Source organism: Pezoporus flaviventris, unplaced genomic scaffold (genome assembly GCF_033815535.1).
Source record: "Pezoporus flaviventris isolate CSIRO_AGI_PZ_B2104156 unplaced genomic scaffold, CSIRO_AGI_Pfla_v1 ptg000041l, whole genome shotgun sequence".
Taxonomy (NCBI): Eukaryota; Metazoa; Chordata; class Aves; order Psittaciformes; family Psittacidae; genus Pezoporus; species Pezoporus flaviventris.
This window is the reverse complement of record NW_026892589.1, coordinates 10285824-10306040: the sequence shown is the minus strand read 5'-3', so window position 1 is coordinate 10306040 and position 20217 is coordinate 10285824. Positions and strand designations below refer to the sequence as shown.

General features: G+C 44.3%; 1 protein-coding gene and 1 long non-coding RNA gene across 5 annotated transcripts in view; both read right to left on the bottom strand.

Annotated features, from left to right (window-relative positions):
* Positions 1–723: 723 nt before the first annotated feature.
* On the bottom strand, positions 724–15218 carry LOC133275632 (uncharacterized). Its single transcript, XR_009745641.1, has 3 exons — positions 15110–15218; positions 14912–14966; positions 724–869 (listed from the first exon to the last, which is right to left on the bottom strand). It is a non-coding gene; the product is annotated as an uncharacterized LOC133275632 (long non-coding RNA).
* A 1593-nt stretch (positions 15219–16811) lies between these two features.
* LOC133275886 (transmembrane protein 132D-like) overlaps positions 16812–20217 on the bottom strand; it is a 275357-nt gene continuing 271951 nt past the window's right edge. For all 4 annotated transcript variants that reach the window (XM_061466160.1, XM_061466159.1, XM_061466161.1 and 1 more), the window contains one exon: positions 16812–19627. In XM_061466160.1, coding sequence (XP_061322144.1) covers positions 18455–19627 — 1173 coding nt within the window. In that variant the 3' untranslated portion in view covers positions 16812–18454. The remainder of the gene's footprint in view (positions 19628–20217) is intronic.

Below are 20217 nucleotides of genomic sequence, written 5' to 3'. Positions count from 1 at the left end.
TTTTCTGTATGGAAGTAGAGCAAAGTAAGGCAACGGGAAATTTAATAACCATTTTCTGGAATAGGGGAACATTAGTATTACATGTTCTGAATATTCATCGTCTTTTAATACCATTTCACTCTCTTTTTGATCTCAGTATGACCCTAGTAATGATTCTGCTGTGAACAGGTTTAGTATCTTTCACAAAGCCTGTAGCTCATCTTCAGTTTTGTATTTACTGTTTCTTACTGATTACATCTCTTCTTCTTGTAGCCTTGGGAAATGCTCTGAGGTGTCCCCAGAGTATTGTGCATCTAGTTACCTAGTGCAGCTTCCATCCTTTTTAGTTACTTTTCTGTAGCTTAATGAGATCATTCTTCTATCCCCTCCACTCTTAAAACATTCGTCCCTGCCTGTTATTTCGTTGAATAAGACATCAGGATGTGTTTAAGGAGAAGTCTTCGAGCCATCACTGTTAAGTAACAGTGTTCTACGCTGAAGCCACCTCTGTCCTTTCATCCTACAGCCTGCTGAGCTCTGATTTTGCCAGGAGGCAGCTCTATAGCAGGATGGAGTCACCCGACTCAGCTCGAATGTGGGATACCCTTTGCAGCAGCAGCCCAACACACAGGGCACTGTGCCCTGCTGAGACAAGGGAGCTGTAGATGTGCCTGTGGACATACAGGGAAAACCGTGAGTGAAATGGGAAAGTCAGCACAGCAGAAACAGAAGTGTGTCCTGGGGTCTCCTGATGCCTGATGTGCCAGTGATGGACACACACAGCAGCTCAGCTGAAGGAAGAGAGACAAATGCTTACCCTGCCTACAAAGAAATGAGCGGAGGTAATCTTGGATCCATGGAAAAGAAATGATTACTCAGCAGGGGAATTTCTGCATGAAGATAAATAGTCAGGAACTGATTTCCTCTAAGCTACTTTATGGTTAGCAAGATTAATCTCCCCTTCATATGAGGATCTCATAAATATAGAAAACTATTCTTCCACATTTCCTTTATGGTCAGTGGAGAGTCCAGGCCTCATCAAAACTATAGTTCATCAACATAGCCTTAGGTGAGGGTGATTCGCCTAGAGCAGATATGTGTCTCCATTGGGTGAGACCTTTTTAACACCCCCAGCTCAGTAAGGTTAAATCCACCCCAAATTCAGGTGTCAACTTTCTGACAAGGGGTTGGCACTGGAGGACAGCATCTTTTTAGAAAAACACCTGAAAGAGCCACAAGAAACAGATACCATGGAAGGGAGGAAGCTCTTGAAGATGTGTGAACTCTGCAGGTGACAGCAGCATCCCGCACATGTGGTGTGGGCAAGGTTGCTGGCAGATGGGACATGCTATCCATTAGGACAGCAGTGAAACTGGCTACAAACATCTCTGAGCTTCCCTTGATCACCCTGTTACACCTGGGTAGGGTGTAACACAGGGGAACAGCTGTTCTGATGACAGATCTACCTGGAAGAGCATCCGTCCAGTGCACACAGCTATAGACAACAAGCAGAACAAGTGTTCCCCAGGATGTATTCACTGCCCAATTTGCTGTTTTGCCCTCAGCAGTATTTTGGGTTTTTGACACTAATTTTTCTGTATTTAAATACATCTAAAACTACTAATAAATGTATCAGTTCTGCTATAACATTTGGGGAAGGAAATGTAATTATTTTCTAAAAGTAAACAGGTAACTTTCCTTTAATTGAAGGAAAGGCTGGTTCCTGAATCACAGCAAACTTGGTTCCTGCTTTAAGCAAAGACACCACAATGGCTTGATCTCAAATCCCACAGAAACCTGCATCCACTGTTAGCTTTGTGCACTGCAGGTGTGTAAGAGTCAGAACAGGTCTACACCTTCCTAAGGTGTCGCACTGATGTAAAACGTGTTCCAGCGCCACCACAAATGTCACGCAAATAACATGCATACAAGGACTTCCAATCATGTGTCTTGGTACTGAAGGATTTCCAGAAAGACAGAAACTTAATCACAGGAAGCAAAAAAAGCCCAGAAAGCCTTTGGATGTAGCAGGTACTTTTGTGATGCTCTTTCAGAAGCTGTCACACAATATAGATGCTGTTCTCCCCAGCATCTTTGCAGTTTTGCCTGTAAATTCAGGTTTCCCTGTTCCCATCTATTTTTGGTAAGGCCAAAAGTCCCCCAGAGCACTAAAATTACCTCTGTCAGAAATGTCAGAAGAGTTTACAGCTGAAGTAGGTGTTTGCCTGGAACACGAGAACCAGGTACGCCTCGTGTGCTGGGGAGATACTAAAGTCAAGTTGCTGCCACACCGCCTTCAGGGGAAGGCTTGGGAATGTGGCTGTACTGGAAGGAGAGACTTCTGTAGCATGTCTGCTTTGGAAGATCAGAGAAAATAAGTCATATTATCCCTCTGGGCTTGAACTGTGAGCCATTAAAGACTGAGCAAGATTAAATCATTTTAAATAAAACCTTCTTGCTTCATCTGTTGGGAGAAAAAACAGAAGAGCCCCTTAATACAAATGCAATAATTGAGGACACACTGGTGATGCTTTCCCTGCTTTCCCCCTTTGTATATTGTCAGTTCTCCCTACAACATTCCAGGGTTAGAACCTCTCTGCCTAGTAGTGCGAAATAAGTGAGCTCTTACTTTTAAGAGGAAAAGTCAAATTCTGTTGTGGCAGTGTTAAAATTCAGTTGCATCAAGCTTTATGTGTAACTGAGCATCCATCCACCTAAGCAGTGAAAACTACATTTTCAACAACACATCAATCGGCAGGATCTTATTAAGAAATGTAAAACCACCCAAAACATGTTATTAGAGAGAGTAAGCCTTGCAAAGACTTTTTAGAAGGACACTAATGGCTTAGACCTTGAGTTCAGATGTGGGGAATGCAGAATATCAAATAGACACTAAAAGCAGCTTTTGTGTGTGTCTTTGCTCCGAGGTACCAGGGCCTCGGGGCATTCCCATCTCCCACTGATTCTATTAAGAATATTGGCTGCGCAGTACACCTCAGAAGTCAGACCTTTGTGTCATAAACTGGGCACTCAACTCTCTCTACCACTTTAAAACTGGGGATTTTAACTGTTCTATCTCTCTAGGTTCCCTGTATTTTTCAGGCCAACAGAAAATACAAAGAAACCCAGATTTTGCAGGAAAAAAAACAGCTATGACAAGTGCATTGTCATGTACTTGTGACAACTGTCAGCACATAACCTCAGAGCAAAAGACGCCATCTCTGGCCATGGATACCCCAACTTCCTCTGTGGAACAGGGGATAGCTGTGGGCTGATACAAAAGCTGCCGGTACCCATTCACAGGGGAAGCAGATTAATACCCTAAACCCCCAAACCACCGTTGTGTATATATATGCAACTGCGTGAGCAAAATACCCATGTTTTCCTGCACATTATGCTCCATTATTTTTGAAGACAATGGTTTCCCTTGGCATTAGTACTCAATGAATGGTAAGTTGATTTCAGCTGAAAGACTAAACAAACAAGCACTAACAATGAGAATAAATCAGATTGCAGCAGCACTTTCAAGTAGCTGGTAAAAATAGTATTTTAATCAAATAACTCAGCTGTAACTGCCATGAACTGCTGGGGAGGTTAAGGCTCTAGCTCAGTATTCTAGTGAGAAAACACACAGAATTATTCAAACCACATGATTTCATCGCCACTGCTTGACTTGGATTTAAAGCAGAAGATGGCAGGCCGAGTTCCCATCCCCACTGCCAAGTTGAAGCCACCAACAGAACAAAGGTTAATGGAATATTCTGAAAGATGAGACATTTAACAGAGAATTGCAATGTGTATAGCAATTCCTGTGGCCAGGCTGGAGTGGATACCTTCAAAATAAAGGATTTGGGGGGTGGGTTTGGTGTCTTCCAAAATGAGGCATTAGGCCACAGGACTCTAGACTAGTGCTTGTGAGATGAGAGTTTAGCATGCAGTGGCCACGCTTGCACAGGAGGCGACTGCTCCTATATTGTGGGAATACTGAGAGGTGAGTAATGGGAAAGTCCAAGCTGCTCAAACAGAGCGATGCTGAAGATCAAAGCGAACGCTGCAGGTGACGCCATTCGGGTGTGCTCTGGTGTGGCTGAAGTTAGAATGTGGCTCTGAAGGATTTAGCACTCAGTGGACGCTGTGGGAAGCCCACTTCAGCAAACTCTGTCAGGCCACTTCATGGGCAACAAGCAATGTACAGTTTGAAACGTATTCTCAGTTAACATCAGTGAAATGAGACACAGCGTGACTGCAGTCTGTGCACCTGTGTCAGATTAAAACCAGCCCTTAGCTTGCCTTAGAACATAGTTCATGTTAAAAGGAATTAGAGCTGAACAGAGCTGAGAACATTATTTTTAACCTTTTTTTTCTACAGAGGGCCTTACCCAGGGACTGCCAGATTATGTTTTGAGACCAAAAGACAGTCATCTTATTCAAGCTTAGGCACAGACCTTCCGCGTTCCCACATCCAGCCCAGCAGCAGCACCCAAACCAGAACAGCACTTCCAGAAAAGCATCTAAAAAACCAGCATAAACCTGCTGGGATCCTGGGTGACCTGGTCCCTCACTGCAAGAAGCTCGTTTCTGGTTCTACACTTACACAGCTACAGCTCCGTAGCCTGACGGTCACGTCTCTGCCTATGGATTAAAGAGTCTCTTCAAATTTATGTTCACCGCCTAAGTACTTTGGGGTTATGATCAAAGCACCACATAAGCTCCCTTTGATACATGGCATGGATTGCGCTCCTTGACTCTCTCTCTTGCTCTAAGGACTTTTTCAACCTTTTAATATTCCCCTCTCTGAATCCTCTCCAGTTCTCAGTGGCTGAAGAGGAAGATCAAGTCCCACACTTGCGAACATGTTCCACTTCTCTTTTTTGCTGCCCAATACTAACACAGGGGTGTTGTCAGAGGCCTCTTAAACCTAAAGCCTGAACTCTTTACTAGAAAACATGATGTCAACTTAGACTAAAACCAAACTTACCAAAAGGATATGTTTAATAAAACCCACTTTGATTGTGGATGTCAGCATAGAGTTACAGGTTGATAACAGTGACAACAGCTCTGGCTTCAGAGGTAAAAAGGACTAAATCATCAACTGTCTCAGTAGTCATAAAAAAGAAAGAAAAGGACACACTAATGCAGTAGAGTTTGCTCTATAGAGAGCAGTTGAAAGTGTTGCACTTTTCTGTAATACTGAAAGAGAATATTCCTCAAATCCAACTGCCCTGCAACTGAAGCAGGTATTTGTAATGAAACAAAACACTCAGCAGGAAGTCTATCACCACTGCTGCACGGCTGCTTTCCTACACCACTGCTTGCTCTGCCCACCCTCACCAAAGGGCCCTGCCGGGGCTGGGGTTAGGCTGTGCTCCACACACTGCCCCAGCCCCTGCTCCTGCTCCCCTGTTCTGTCTCTCACAGCCCAACCTGGAATAAAGATCATCCCCGCTTTCCTCTCTCTGCCTCCACAGGCCAGTTTGTCACAGCCCAGCGCAGCAGGGTCGGGAGCTGCGGGAACAGATGTGTGCTGCACCAGTGCCTTGAAGCAGGCGGCTGGATGAGAGATGCTCCCGGCATAAATCAGCACGATCACAGCTCGGTGAGGATGAGCACAGCATCTGCAGCTGCACTGGCTCAGGAAAGCCATGGAGCCCAGAGAAAGGTGTAAGAAAACAGGTTCATCCCTGTGGAGCTGACACCTTCCTCACTGTGCTGGCACTCACCCTGTGCCCAGCTCTGATGGCTGCACTGAAACTGTGTGTGACGGGGCTTTGCGTGTTTGCTTCCTGCAGTGATAAGTACTGCTGGGGAGAAGGGTATACGCCCATGATATTAGTGTTTCCCTGCCTTTTGTCCCATTAGGAACCTATAGGTCTTGCTTGGAAGTGGGTGTGCACATCAGCACAGCCGGTGCCAGGCTGAGATGTGACATGACACCAGCCATGATACAGCTCAATGGGTTTAATAAACCAAGTGGTTGCTGTATGGTAATATTGTATATACCAAAAATTAGAATTCATCTGTCCCCGGAGTAATTAAAATAATTGCCACCAGAGGAAAAAGCTCTGTGGACTATTGCTACATATTGACTTTGATGGGAAACTACTTCTGTGACTGATAAATCAGGAGCAGACATTTGTGCCATGAACCTCTGCTTTCCAGTAAGATCTTTAATTGACTTCTCCATAAAGATTATGATGACTCGAAAACTGGTTTATCCTGCAGCCAGTGGTCTTTTACTCTTCCACACCAAGCATTTAAATGTCAATCTATCAACAAGTTGTCCACTGGGAACAAGGCTGCCCTTGGAGGCTGGGAGCTCAGGCTGTGTTCCTTATTAGCCCTTTCCTAGACCCTCTATAGTAATTTAACCTAAAGTAAACCAACATGTGATTAATTCACTTACAAAAAACACATCACCGTAGTTTTGATTACCCACCTCTATTATTTCCTCCAGAAAAACTTAATTTGAACAGTTGCAAATGAAGCCTTTTGAGTCCAGTTTTACCTAATTGAGGTTATTTAAAAGGCAAAAAACCTACAACCCTCCAAAATGTTATGGAACAATTCCCATCAGACTTCCCCCCAAACTAAGCATTTTACTTTATATTGAATATTCATTTCCATATGGAAAAAATTAAGGAAAACCAACCCCAACGCAAGACTTCATGAGCTGAAGCTTCCCCTGCTTTGTGTGTAGCTGTATCAGCAGCTGGGCCAGCCTGCCTCCTGCATTTTGATGCCTCATGCAGCTCCTGAGCTCACTCACATCTGATAGCAACAGATATGGTTATAGGAAGGAAAAAAATCCAGGTGGAAATTATTACTGCCTTGCTCTGCCTTGGCACCACATGTAAAAGCTATTGTGATCATGCCAGATTTCCCTGAATACACAGCATAGAGCCCGAAACATCTCCGTTAAGAGAAGTGAAATGCAACAGCAACCTCCAGAACAATGGAAGAGAAACCCTAAGATGCTTTTCTGTACTGTCACATGCTAGTTAGAGGTCCTAACGTGATCAGGGCCCCCCTCTCCAGCCCTGCAAGGGGACAGTCTCTAGTATATAACATCCACACTGTCAACCCTGAGCTGAACCCAAACAGAGCTGCCACTAACCACCAAGCCACCAGGGCCATCCAGCGGGGCACAACTTCCAGAGGACTGTAGGGCAAGGCAAGCCCAGGCCCTTCCTGCCAGCTGACAGAAACCTCACACCACCAAGATGACAAATAACCAACAATAACCTCTGACAGGAGCTGCTGGTAATGACTTGTTTCCTGTCTCTTGTTTCCTAAAAAGCTCTCCCAGCCTCTTGACTAAATGAAATCAGTGAATCAACACACAAGGTCCAGGTATCAACTGTGCTCTACATTTAGGGGCAAATATAGTCTAAACAGCCAAATAATCATGCTCCTCTCTCAATACATACAGAATTTATGGTCACTGCAATATTTCAGCAAGGTACTTTCTGAAGGAGGAGCGGGCTGCAGAGCAATTAGGATGAAAAAGAGTTCTGGCTGCCTTTAGCTCCATGGCTCTCATCTGTCACAGAAGGAAATATATGCTGCTGCAGAAAGCCTGCATTAAAAGGCTGGGAGGAGAACATGCACCCCCCCAGCTGCTGGGTGTTGCAGTGGCCACAAGCTTCTCTGCAGCGCCAAAACCACATGTATGGAAATGACAGGCTTTTATTAGTGCTGCTACGACAGTAACAATCAAGTCTTTACCTTGCCCATCACATTTGGTTCTGTCTGCCTCACATTTACAGAAGTTGTTCCAAAGGTTCTGAAGTACACTGCATGAAGCAGTTCCTTCTGGTCTGGCCTAAGATTTCCTCACCTCTGTGGCTCCTGTTTGAGACCTACTGGCTTAACTGCTACAGGAGTACAGAGTCTGACTCCTCTACTGCAGCTCTTCACATCCAGGGATAGTCCAAGCAAGCCTATTCTCCAGCTGTAAAATGATAGCTACTTGCTTCTAACTCACCCAGATCTAAAGTTACCTCCAGATTACTATTTATTTTCCACTGCAAACAAATACATACCCAAGGAAAGGTATTTTGGCTTTGGATGATTAACAGCAAAGATAAATGTAAGGACAAACAGGTGAAACCTAGTTTCTGTTTACATATAAGGGGTAAACATAGAACTAGTTCTGTTCCTCCAATAAACTTAACTGTGTACCTAAAATAGAAAGCAGGTGTGGTTGCAGAGCCAGAACCTAATCTGGAGCCATAGCTCACTCCTGAGTGTCCTGGCCAAGACAATCCTCACGGCACCACCATAGGATCCATGGACCCAATATGTATTTATTTGCTGCAGGTGTTTTTTTATTCACTCTTTATTTGACAACCATGCACAGAAGTGAGACTCCAATTCCCTGCAGAAGGTAGCAAGTTTCCCCTTTCAGAATAACTGCTGGGGCAGCTGGAGACCACTGCCTTTGCTGTGCTTTAATGACAAGGTGAATAGGGAGAGCTTGGAGGAGAGGGAAGAACTCAGATAATCAAGTAAAGCTGCTCAAAATGTAGTCAAACAGTAAGTGCAGGGGAGCCCTTATGCCTTTGAAAGTTAAGCATTGCTTGGGCTGTTCTTATGAGAAGGCAGGACAGAAACCCCTGTTAAAAAATGACCTGGGTAGAATTGCAGCTCTGATGTACAAAACTCATTTCTCCAACATCCATCCTGCTCACTGCAAACCTGGAACTGCTGAGCCAAACTCTACCCTTTCCCTGGAGCAATCTGCACACCATAGCTGGGAGGAAAGCTCCCCAACATCCCTGGAAGCCCCCACAAACCCTGCAGTGCCAGGATAACAGCAGGCCAAGTGACCGGGAAGGCCAGCTTACACCAGTCCCGCCTCTGCTACAAGCACTCGGAACACGGAAAGGAATGAAAGACCTCATGAGACTGATCTCTTACCTCTGTGACAGAGTGATGAGAGAGACTGCAGTTCTCCTTTCAGTGCTAATAAACAGGTGTGTATATATCCTGTCTTCCTCTGCATATCCACACCCTGTCTGTAAAGCTATGTGTTTTTTTCTTTCTCCAACTTTATCCTGAGTATTTACTGCCCATATCTACTACCCACAAATGATGTGTTTCAAGCTAGTTGTACTCTTTGGGGGAGGAAAGGAGAAGGGAGGGGATCCTGAGATCAATAAGTCAGGTTAAGTAATTCACAGCTATCCCTTTTTATAGAAAACAAGTCTATTCCCCACCTCCCCACACCCCGTATCATTGTTGCTACATTATCTGTATGAGCCAGGCATTGGCAAGGAGGCTGGGAGAAAAAACTGACAGGACATTGTAAGAGAATTTAATGAAGTGGCTTCAAATATTGTATCAAAATAAATGAAGTGAATAATGCAAGAGCTCATTCCAGGTCCCTTCTACAACAATAACTATTGTGCGAGCAGCACATCTGAGGAGATGGGGATGGATGGATGAATACAAAGGTGCCACTCCAGCGCATTACAGAGCAGGGAACAATAGGCAGCCTGAATTGTGATATTTAATTTCGGTAATTCTTTGAGTCCATACACTCAGGGAGAAAACAGCAGGTGGTAAAGGAGGAGGAGGAGGAGGAATTATCAGCCTTTCTGATCTTACTTAACTATTTTGCTTCTGCTTAGGATGGAGGAAGAGGGCTGATTGCACGCCTGCCTCTTTGAACCCCCATGCGAGGCTATTGTATGTCAAGCAGCTTGGTGACAGCCATCAGCAAGCAGAGCTGCTGGCTTCCCATGAGGAGGACACTAGCTTGGCACTTCCACTCAAATTATCTGCCTTTTATTAAGCATATATGCAACAGCATGCAATAGGAATGGCCCAGAGCCAGGACACTTGGTCCCAGCCCCAGCAGCAACTACTGGCCTTGTTTTCAGCCCTGATCCTGCTGTGGATTCAGTTCAGTGCATCTTCTGGGCTTGCCAGCACCTGCAGCTGCACTCAGCAGACACCTTGGAACTTGGCATGGAAAAGCCCTGCTAGGACCCTGCTTTTGCAAATGTGGCTGCTTATTCACATCCACCTGATGGTACAGGGGGAACAATCCCCTTTGGTATGTGTACTTGTGAGGAAGGGACCTCTATTTGGACTCAGAAGCAAGGACAAGGATTCAGACATTGGCAGATTGCCTATTCCCAAATTACTGTGCTTCCCTGTCACTGTCAATAGTGAGGGAACACTTGATATTCTCTGGCTGTTTGCAAAATACCTTTTTATTTCCTCTCTTTACATGAAAAATCCTTCACACTGGTACGACCTTCCTGGGACTGGCACTGAGCACTCAGGTAATGAACAGTGCTGTCAGTAACGCTCTCGTTCAAGCTTCGTTTAAACGCTCTCCCTGCACTCTAACACTGGCTCTGCAAGAGGCTCCCCACTGTTCTCATCTGGGTGCAGGGGTGCAGTCAGCAACACAGCAACACCTTTCTGCAGAGGTCATGGGAGCACCACACTGCTAGCAACCAGGAGCAACGCACTCCTACCAGCAGTGACAGCAGAGACCCATTGGGGAATCAGCAGCAAAAGCCATTACAACTGTTACCTTTGCTTGTAAACACTCCCTGTGCCTCTGCTCTCATTTTGTCTGACTATTCCCTGTAGGTCTGGCAGAGAGAAAGTAAACAGCCGGCACCTACCCCTTCCTCCCCTCCAGCTCTGCCACCCACAGCATCCTTCCCTCCTGGGTTAGACAGATCCTGCACCCATCAGTGCTGTCCATCAAGCCTCTCCTAACCCAACTGCAATTCACTGACAGTTTTACTTGCAAATTCCCTCTCTGCACAGCTCATGCTAAGAACCTTAATATTCCTGGAGATTCAGGAAGGGGATTTCCAACAAGCATTAGGAAAATTAAACTTCTCAAGAGCTGTCTCAATCTGACAAGCTATTTCTAGCTCTTCAAAGTACGGTAAGTGAAAAATATTAAAATGGGGGATGGGGAAGTGGTAGTAAGCAATTGATGAATTACAGCTAGAAACGAGGGCAGCATAAGTCTGTTTCACACATATATGGATACACACACACACAAATACATGAATACGCATTAAGGCTTCCTGCTACCTTATAACAGAAAATTATCTCCCACCCTTTCTTCCACACAAAGCAGCAGATAACACTACTGTGCGGGGCATTCGCAGGTTGTTTACACCTTATCAAGCGCAGAAATGGCAGTTTTTATTGCTGTTCTCTTCCCAGCAAAATACACACCATGTCCCAGCTAAGTCCCCTTTGCTCCTTTTTCCCCCCTCCCTTCCCCTTTCTCTTTTCCATCCCCTACAGAGCTTTCAAGCCTACACCCCAAACAGAGAAGCTGTTTATAGCCCAGGCCATTGCTGGGTGAGAAGCTGAACCAGGTTTTCAAGATGTAAGGGTGTGACTCTGAAGGAGGAGAGGGTGATGCTATGTTTTTAGGAGGAATAAAGCAGCATAATTTAGCTGGTACCAAATTTTTCTGCACCCTGGAATAGCTCTGGCTCAAAACCTTGACATTTCCCATGGTTTAAGGCCTGATTTGAGTCAAGGTACTTAGCTTGTCTGTCTGTCTGCTCTCCCTCTCTGCTGCCACTTTGCAGCAATCACCCAAGTAGCCTCACAAATCACATTACAATTGGGCTAGAAGAGCATCCTCTTCAATTACAGCCCCTCATTACGGGTGCTTTAGGAGTAGGGGACACAGGTTCTGTACTAGACCAGGGGACAAAGCAATTAGAAAAGCTGATTAAAATCCTATTGCTCTTCAGGGGCTGGTGTGATTGTGTGAGGGCTGTGCCATGTGATGGAAAAAACCTTTCTGAGCTCACAGCCTGCCAAAAATGCCGCTTCAGCTCTATGAACTGGTCTTGCAAAAGACACATTATTGAGTGCTGTGTTAAAGCTACAGTCAAGCATATGCAGAGAGCTGGGTACAGAGCTAGATCTGATCAAGACTTGGGATTTTTCAGCATTACAAAATATTTTGCATTAAGACATGCAGCCTGATACTATGTAAAGGAGAAACACAAAAGGGACTTATGTGACCTTGGTATCCTGCCTGGCGGAGCAGAAGGGAATGCCAAACGCTAAGAGCAATGCTATTGATTAGACCTGAGAGGGAGAACTGGTGGAAGAAAACAATACAAAGTTATTAATGGCAGAGAGGAGCACAGTGATTTGGGTTTTTGGCTTGCTGACAACAGGATAGCAAATGGGTGCCCCCAGTCAGTGAGACAAAGGATTTGCTTGAGAAACAGGGAGGCTTGAGATGCATCTGTACTGGTGGGAGAATCCCACCAGGAGCAGAGCACAGGGATACAGATTATCCTGGGCAAAGAAGCAACCCAGCAGCATCTGGGGCACCAGCAACGTTGCCCTCCCCCAAAGAGCACAGCCCCATTGTGCAGCAGTGCAGGCAGGGCATGGTCCTGCAGCCTTCAAGCAAGCAATCCAGAAGGTGCAACAGAAAAGCAGAGGCACATCGATTATCAGTACAAGAAGAACTAAAGCTCTTGGGGACCCGTCTAGAGCCTGCTGTTAAGCTCACACTTCTCTACTGATAGCCAGTGAGATACCCAACAGCTTGGGCAGCCACAGGCAAAGGTAGGTAGCGATACCTATCAGATCTCTAATGGAACCTCATGGCACAGCACAGGGTAGAAGAAGGGATCAGAGAAACTTCTGACTTTGATGGCTGCCTGAAAGGAAGTTGCTCTGTACTTGGCTGCTGAGCATCACCATGCAGGGATGAAGCTGAGGCTCTCAGGACCAGCTCCTCACACTGGCCTCTAAAAGAAGGCTGAGACACAAACACACAAGAGCAGATGGAGAATAAGCTGCAGTGAAAATCCGCCACTGGACAGCCTTCTGCTGAAGGCAGCTGGCCACATCCAGTGTGTGCTAAGATAAGCACTGCTCATGGAGAATACAGTCCCTTTATTCCCATCCTTATTTCTCCTCCACTCTGTTCATCTGTGCTTACAGAGTTCAATAAAATGTTGAAAATGGGACTCTTAGTCATCACTGCATGCTTCTATCATCAAGGCTGAGCTCTTTGGACTGTTTTTAGGTCATTAATATGTTAACTGACTGTAGTAAGCTCTAATTTAATTATTAGGAATGAAAGTCTGAACATGAATAACCGAATTCCTCATTACACTTAAAAATTGCAGCTTTCTTTTGCTGGTAATACTGGTTTGAGTACTCAGGTACCAAATATCGAGCCACTGTTAGCGTGCCAACACAGCATCAATCCGAGTTAGAGAGAAGCACCTGTGACTGCAGAAGGGGAATGCAACAGGAGGCCTCATTTGCACCCACTGAAACAAGGAACAAGTTAAGTTCTGGAAGACATTGCAAACAACTGTGGTTCAGTACTGAACGTGTGCCTCCAGGCTCCAGGGGCTGTTTTAAGGAGGCAGATGCAGAAACTTGTCGTATGTAATCTACCAGCCACCTTTATAATGTGACAGGAATTCCTTAATGAGCATTGGCAGTACATACAAACAGATCAGCAGTGCTGCTTCTCCAGCCATTAATGTTACATACGTGGGCTGCTTAATTTGCTGCTTCTCACAGAGCTGTCGCAGGAAGCCTGCATAATGAAGGATTTGTTGACAGAGGTCTTCATATCAAATCGGCAAAAAGGTAGAAAATAATCCAGTTTTAGGCATACTTGCTTGACTCATGTAACCTTGGCCCTCCTAACACTCCTGATTATGGGCATGATGTACCAGGCGTTCTGCTTTTCTCAGGCCCTTATTGCTGCAACTTTTGAACTTCATCTGCTAAAGCTTTCACCAAGAAGCCAAGCAGCATACTCACTAATTTCACAGGAAAGAGGCATTATCTGTGCCTGAGGAAGATGACGGCTGTTGGAGACCAAACACACATTCAGAAAGGTGTTTAAACATGTGCCTGTTGCCAAGTGCTCAAGCAGACCATTCTGAGAGTATTCTAACAGTAAGAAGTGAACTGGAAACAGAACAGAAATCCTATCTCCTCAGCACTTTGTAAGTGATATCCTGACTTGTTTTAGACCTCTCTTCTACCTGTCCCCAAGAGGCAGCTCATTCTGGGGCCAGACATGGCAGTGAAGAATAGACAGTCCCACTACTCCTGCGCGGGAAGCTCAGGTTGGCATTAACCCTCCTGTAAGACACAGGCCTCTCCTACTTCAAACAGGTACATTATCTTGTGTGTTTCTGATAGTATGGGATGGGAGTATCATAGAACTGATTTTATATAGTAGCTGTACTACAGGTAGCATCACTGCAGTACTCTAATGCTGTGCATGGACAGGATATGGTACTACAATAACCACATAGAAATATGTGACAGAGCTCCTGGGCTTTCAAGGACTAAATACACTCATCTCAGAGGCTTTTTTTCATGTTTGAGGCATTGTCTAAATGCATCATTTGACGGCAATAGCTCCTTGCCCGAGTTAATTCCTCAGTGATGCTTACTGGACTTTGCTTGATTAATACATACAGGAGTCCAACCAACACTCTCCTAAATGACACATGAAAAACTCCTCTAAGTTATAGTACATGAGTCCTTCAGCTCCAAATAAGGATATTCCACAATGAAGCAGTCCCACAGACCACAGGGGAATGACAGCAGAGAGTCTTGGAGAAGCTGAATATATAGAACCAAATCAAAGAGTCTCCTGTGTGCTCATTTCATTTACATCTCATTCATTATGGAAACAATGTGTGAAAGTAGTTTCTAGAGCTAATGAATGCAGGCTGCACATCGATTTAATACCTATTTCGCTTTTTCAAGTCACTTACCTCCATAGAACTCTAGTTCCAAAGTAATTATTTAGCTACATTGCTCAGACTTTAAATTCACTGGTGTATTAATGCAGCTTGCTCTAAACCACTATATATTTAAGACTGCTGAAGGGGAAGCTCTTAAAATGAAGGAAGACAGGAAAGAACCAGCTTACCTGATTTATAGGACAATTGAGTTTCTACTCCAGATTGTATTCATGCATAACATCTCTAAAACAAAACAGCCAAATTGCATCAGATACACTTGCTGTTGTTAACATGCCTGTATCAGTCTATCTACTCACAAAGAAAGAGACTCAAACATGAAAATAAAGAGACAACTGCAAAAAGAAAAAGTAATTAATAACACTTACAGGAGACTTCTTGCTGTCAGCAGGGCTCCTTATCAGGCTCAAGAGTTTGCCCATGGGAACCACAGCTGCAAACTGTTACATGTAAGCACCACCTAACCACCATCACTGCTTTTATAATGGGAGAACAGAAATTAGCCTCCTTTATTTGCCAATGGAATTCTTTGTCTGAAACACAACCTTTTCTTTCTTGAGATGCCCCTGAAGGTCTCACAAGTATGGACCCTGTACTGTAAGAAAACTGAATATATGCAAACACCCCCTATCAACAGATGATAGGTAGATGATACACACATACAAAAATCTCTATAGGAAGTTGATTTATTCTGCTATTAGCAGATTGATTAAAAGTGTTTGCTGGCATACAGATGGCCACAATCCACTCTGGCTCTCCTTGAGTAGAGCTCAGGATCCTGTTCAGTGACTGATACATTAAAGGGTGTGGGGGGAGCGATGCCTCTTCCTAGTTTTGTCAGAGATTGCCTATGATACTTTGAGCAAATCACTTAACCTTTGTGTTCTCTGTGCCAATAAGGAATCTGCCCTGCTCAGAGCACTCTGAGATCTATGGACAAAGAGCACTGTAAATACTATGTATTATTTATAGTATTGCCCTATGGATAATAGCAAGCTACAGCTGCTAGAGACAGCAGGGACCTCTGAGCAAGCAAAAAGGCATAAATCTGAATGTCAGTATCCTCAGCATTGTAGCTGGCGGCTGTTTTGTCCTAGGAAAACATTTTGGTGGTTTGTGCTACCAGATGAACTTGCTGTTAGTTCCTCATGTTCCCCAGAGGCAGCTAACACAGAAATCTGGATTTACCATAGCAGCTCATTGGTAAAGCAATTCTGACAGCCTGCTCCCAGTGTGGCTTGTACCTGCTCTTTCCAAAGGAGAAAGATTGGCCATGCAGTGATGCTTCTGCAAGACAACCTTGCACGCACGCACGCATCAGACTGCCAGCTGAGATTTGGCCACTTCTACCCTGACCTCCACATTGCTTAGGGGAAGTCTCTGTGGACACAATGTAGTGATGTGTAAAAAGCACCCAAAATAGCTCCGGAATTGGAGGCAAGTGGGCTGGAATACTGCTGAACCTGCTGGGAGGCTGCAGTGCTTTGCTCCAGCACTAAGGCTGCTTCCCTCACCTGAGAGCTCATCCAGAGCTAGAGTGGGCCCTGCACTGTGCTGTCCTCACTGCCGCACTTTGTCCTTGAGCTTGCATAGCACCGAGTAATCCAGGCCTTGGTGAGAGGTGCTGAAAGAAAGCAAAGACCATCTGACGTACAAGTACTGATCTCCAAACTTTTGTGCACATTTGCCCTATTTATACCAACTTACTCCGTTAAATTTGTCATCAAAGACATTTAGCCAAATGTGGATCTTCCCAATAGCACCAAACCCAGAAACTCACATATCAGGCTTTCAGGCTACAAATATGCATGTGGATTTATTTGCACATAGTTTCAAATCTTGGAAGGGTGACTCAGTGCAAATACATTTGTAGCACAACATGTTGTTCAAGTTATACCTTCTCCCCCCAACACTGCACAATGTAAAACATTGTGACTAGATTGTGCCATGAACCTTAATTCACCGATTCATCAAAGGACAAGTCTCCATACTGCTGCCAGTCTTTCACGGTAAATGTTCTGACAGTGAAAAGAAAGAGATGTTCAGAATAGGAAAAAAAAATGAAGCCACTAAAATGCAAATTTTATTCACAGTTGGCATGTTTATAAATATATATATATTACATTCTTACAATCTACAGTACATTCTATATATAGAGGGATTCAATCTAAGTGTTTGTGGGAGGGTGGGTGTGTATTAAACTGAGCAACCTAGATTCAATGACAGGAGATTTAATAATAAAAGGAGGGCAAGGGCTCACTCTGGAAAATAAAGGGAATCTTCATTTTAGTTAGTGCTTTGGAACTTTGCCACTGGTCACTGGAGACTGCTTTTGGACCTCACAAAAATGTCATGGTTTTAGGGCTGGAGGGCACATCGGATTCAAAGAGTAATCACTGAAATCCCACCATATGTACATCCTTATCAGAGGAAAGCAAAAGATAATCATCACCTCTGGGAGAAACAAATGTTATCTACCAAGTTTAGCTGTTCAGGCTTCAGTGTTGAATGTGCAGCACTCCTCTGTGACCTTCGAGTGCCCTCTAAATGTGCTGAGCAGGGGTCTAAAGAAGCATGAACAGAGGGAACAGAACTACCTGACCTCTCCCAGGGAAGGGGGTGGACAACGAGGCAACTGGTGTTGGTGTCTGAGTTCAGCACAAGCTACATTTACCCAAGATAGTGGCCAACTCTGGTACATGACAGCATGTAAAGCAAGTAGCAGAGTGGTACCAAGATGTCTGTGCTTGGCAAGAGCACATTGTGGAGACGTGAGTGTGCACGGAAGGGAAGGAGGAAACCACGTGGTTCCAAAGTTGACTGATGCTAGTAAGTGCCCTCAGGATAACAGATGGGGAGCGCTCCAGGGAAATGGCTGGGAATACAAATTTGAAATAGGACAATCAAATAAAGTGGGCTTCTAAAAATAGCTTGTTCTCTCAAACTTTCCAAAACAGACCTTCCTTTATATGAGTGATATTCTGAGTATAGATAACATCTTCTATTTTACAAATTAAGAAATACTGAAAATTGGCTGGCAAAGTTTATTACCTTGGCATCTACTTAAAAAGAGAGTTTCAGTTTTAACTGTATATGTGTATCCATTCTCAGTGCTCGGGAGGCAAACCTGCTGGTTTGTAAACAGCCCAGTTATTCCTTTTCCCCCTCCAGATTCTTTGGAAACTCCTGACTTGTCAGCTCTGGGAGCTGCTCTGCTCACACTGGTGTTTTTTTGTCAGCTTTAAATTCATGTTCATGGATGGCCATTCTCCGCATGTGGCTTGACTGATACGCTCTCTTTGTGGATCTATTTATTCTGAGACCAATTTTTTGCTTTTAACCAAAGCTTGCAATATTGAACAGCAGACCTGTGTGAACTGGAGTTTGTTATATTTATTGATTTCCTGGGAAAGCTCAGAGAATGAGACCGTATTCTTTTGCTAAGGTTTTGTTTTTTCATGTTACCATGCATCAAAAACCCTCACACATCTCTCACTTCCATCTCTGAGCACAGAGAAGGCTTGCATTTTAAGAGCTGTCCAACTCTCCCAGTTGCTTTTGGGTGGCTTCTTGGGGCTCCATTGAGTTATTATCCACCAGCTGATTCATGTTATCAATACAACATTTTGCCCCACTACCCAAAATTAAAGGCAGAAGGTGAGTGAAAAACAAACAAACAAACAAACCAAACAAAAAGAGTCTTTTGTGTCTCACTACACATTTTCATGTAATCTCTCCATATAGTTTTTAAGTTCTTTGCACTCCCCCAGGTCCATATCCTGGCAGACCCATTTAATGTCATCCTCACTGCTCATCAAGACTGAGTTGACAGTTGGACACCCATCATCAGAGGAGATGGTGGTAAAGGTGGTGAATTTAACCCGTTTCCTCTTAGAGGTAGGAGAAGTAGTTGGTTCACTTTTCTGTTCTTTCCCTTCAGTGAATGTGGACTCAGTAGACCTGAAAGACTGTCCATTAATATTTTTGGTGGCATTTGTGTTGAGGAGATATTTGCTCTCTTCATAGTCCACTCCTCTGTCAATGGCTGTGATACGTTCATCTTGTTGGGATGAGAAATTTATGTGGTTCTCCAGAAGTTCTGTCCTGTTGCTCAGCCCAACCCAGTCATGAGAGTGGCTCATGCCTTCTTGCTCTTCAAAGGGAACTTGTTTGTTTCTGTACTTCAAAGCAAAAGTGACACAATTGATAAGGAAAACCAGAATTGCCAGGCAAAAGACTCCCAGGAGAGCATACATCCCTATCTCCAGGTCACTGAGACCCCTAGGTGTCTGGACTAGGTCATTCTCTTCCAAGTCTCCATTGCTTCGTGGCAAATCCACCTGTGCAGGGAAGCTCGTGAAGTCTATTGGGATGTTCTGCAGATGGCTGTCATCATCCAGGAGGCTTTCTCTGTCTTCTTTTTTACTTAGAATAGACCTTTGAGTGGTGGTTCCTTTGCCTTGCTCATGGCCCATTGAGGAGCTGTAATACTGGCCATCTCGCTCCTGAGAAGTAGTTTTCTGACGCCGATCACTGGCATGATTTTCTAGGTGGACACCAGCACCTCTGTGTTTACTGTCACTGATGTTAGGGTTGGCATCACTCTGCCCAAACTTGACTTTAATGCTACCACTTCCAACAGCTAGGATGCTCTTTCTTTTGGATTTCTGGCACGATTCACTGATCACCATCTCTACCTTCACCAGTGTCCCCTGGCCTTCTGTCTCAGCAGCAATCACAGGCCACTTGAATTTGGGGTCATGGTGAACGGAGACCACCTTCTCATCCAGAGATGTAGCTGACAAGGAGAAGTCTTTGGAGTCATAAATATCCAGGGGCATGACAGATCCATCACTGAACTGGATCCAGCAGCTGATGGCTGCTTCCTATAATATATAAAACAAATACATGCATACCCAGAATAAATATCGAGGGAAATATGTTCTGTCCTGGTCTATTCCCTCCTCCTCTCAAGATCCATATACCACTTATAACCAGAAAAGAAATAAAAAGGGAGAGCAGCAAAATTAGTATCTTGCCAAGATGTGAAAAGAAATGCTAGCTTAAAACACTCATTGATAATAAGATTTGTCTCCCCAAAGGTGCTTAAAGGAGCTGTATCCCCTGGGCTCTGAAGAATCTACTTCAGCACCATAATAAATTGCATGTCAGAAAGCATTACCAGTGACTGAGATCATTTACTATTGTGTATTCAAATGAAAAAAAAAATTACATTATTTCTAAACTGCTTAAAATACAAAGTCTCCTCTTATTACACACAACACATGTTAAAAAATACCTAATACAGCCAGTAGGTCCATGCATGACTCCATACCTGCAGTCCTTGATTTTTGTCTCTTGAATTAAATAAGCCTTTTGTACAAGCAGAGGAAACCAATCTTTGGGAAACAGCCAGGGTAATTTTCACACTTGTTAGCAATTAAAAGCAATACAATAATGAGGTTTAATCTCGTGT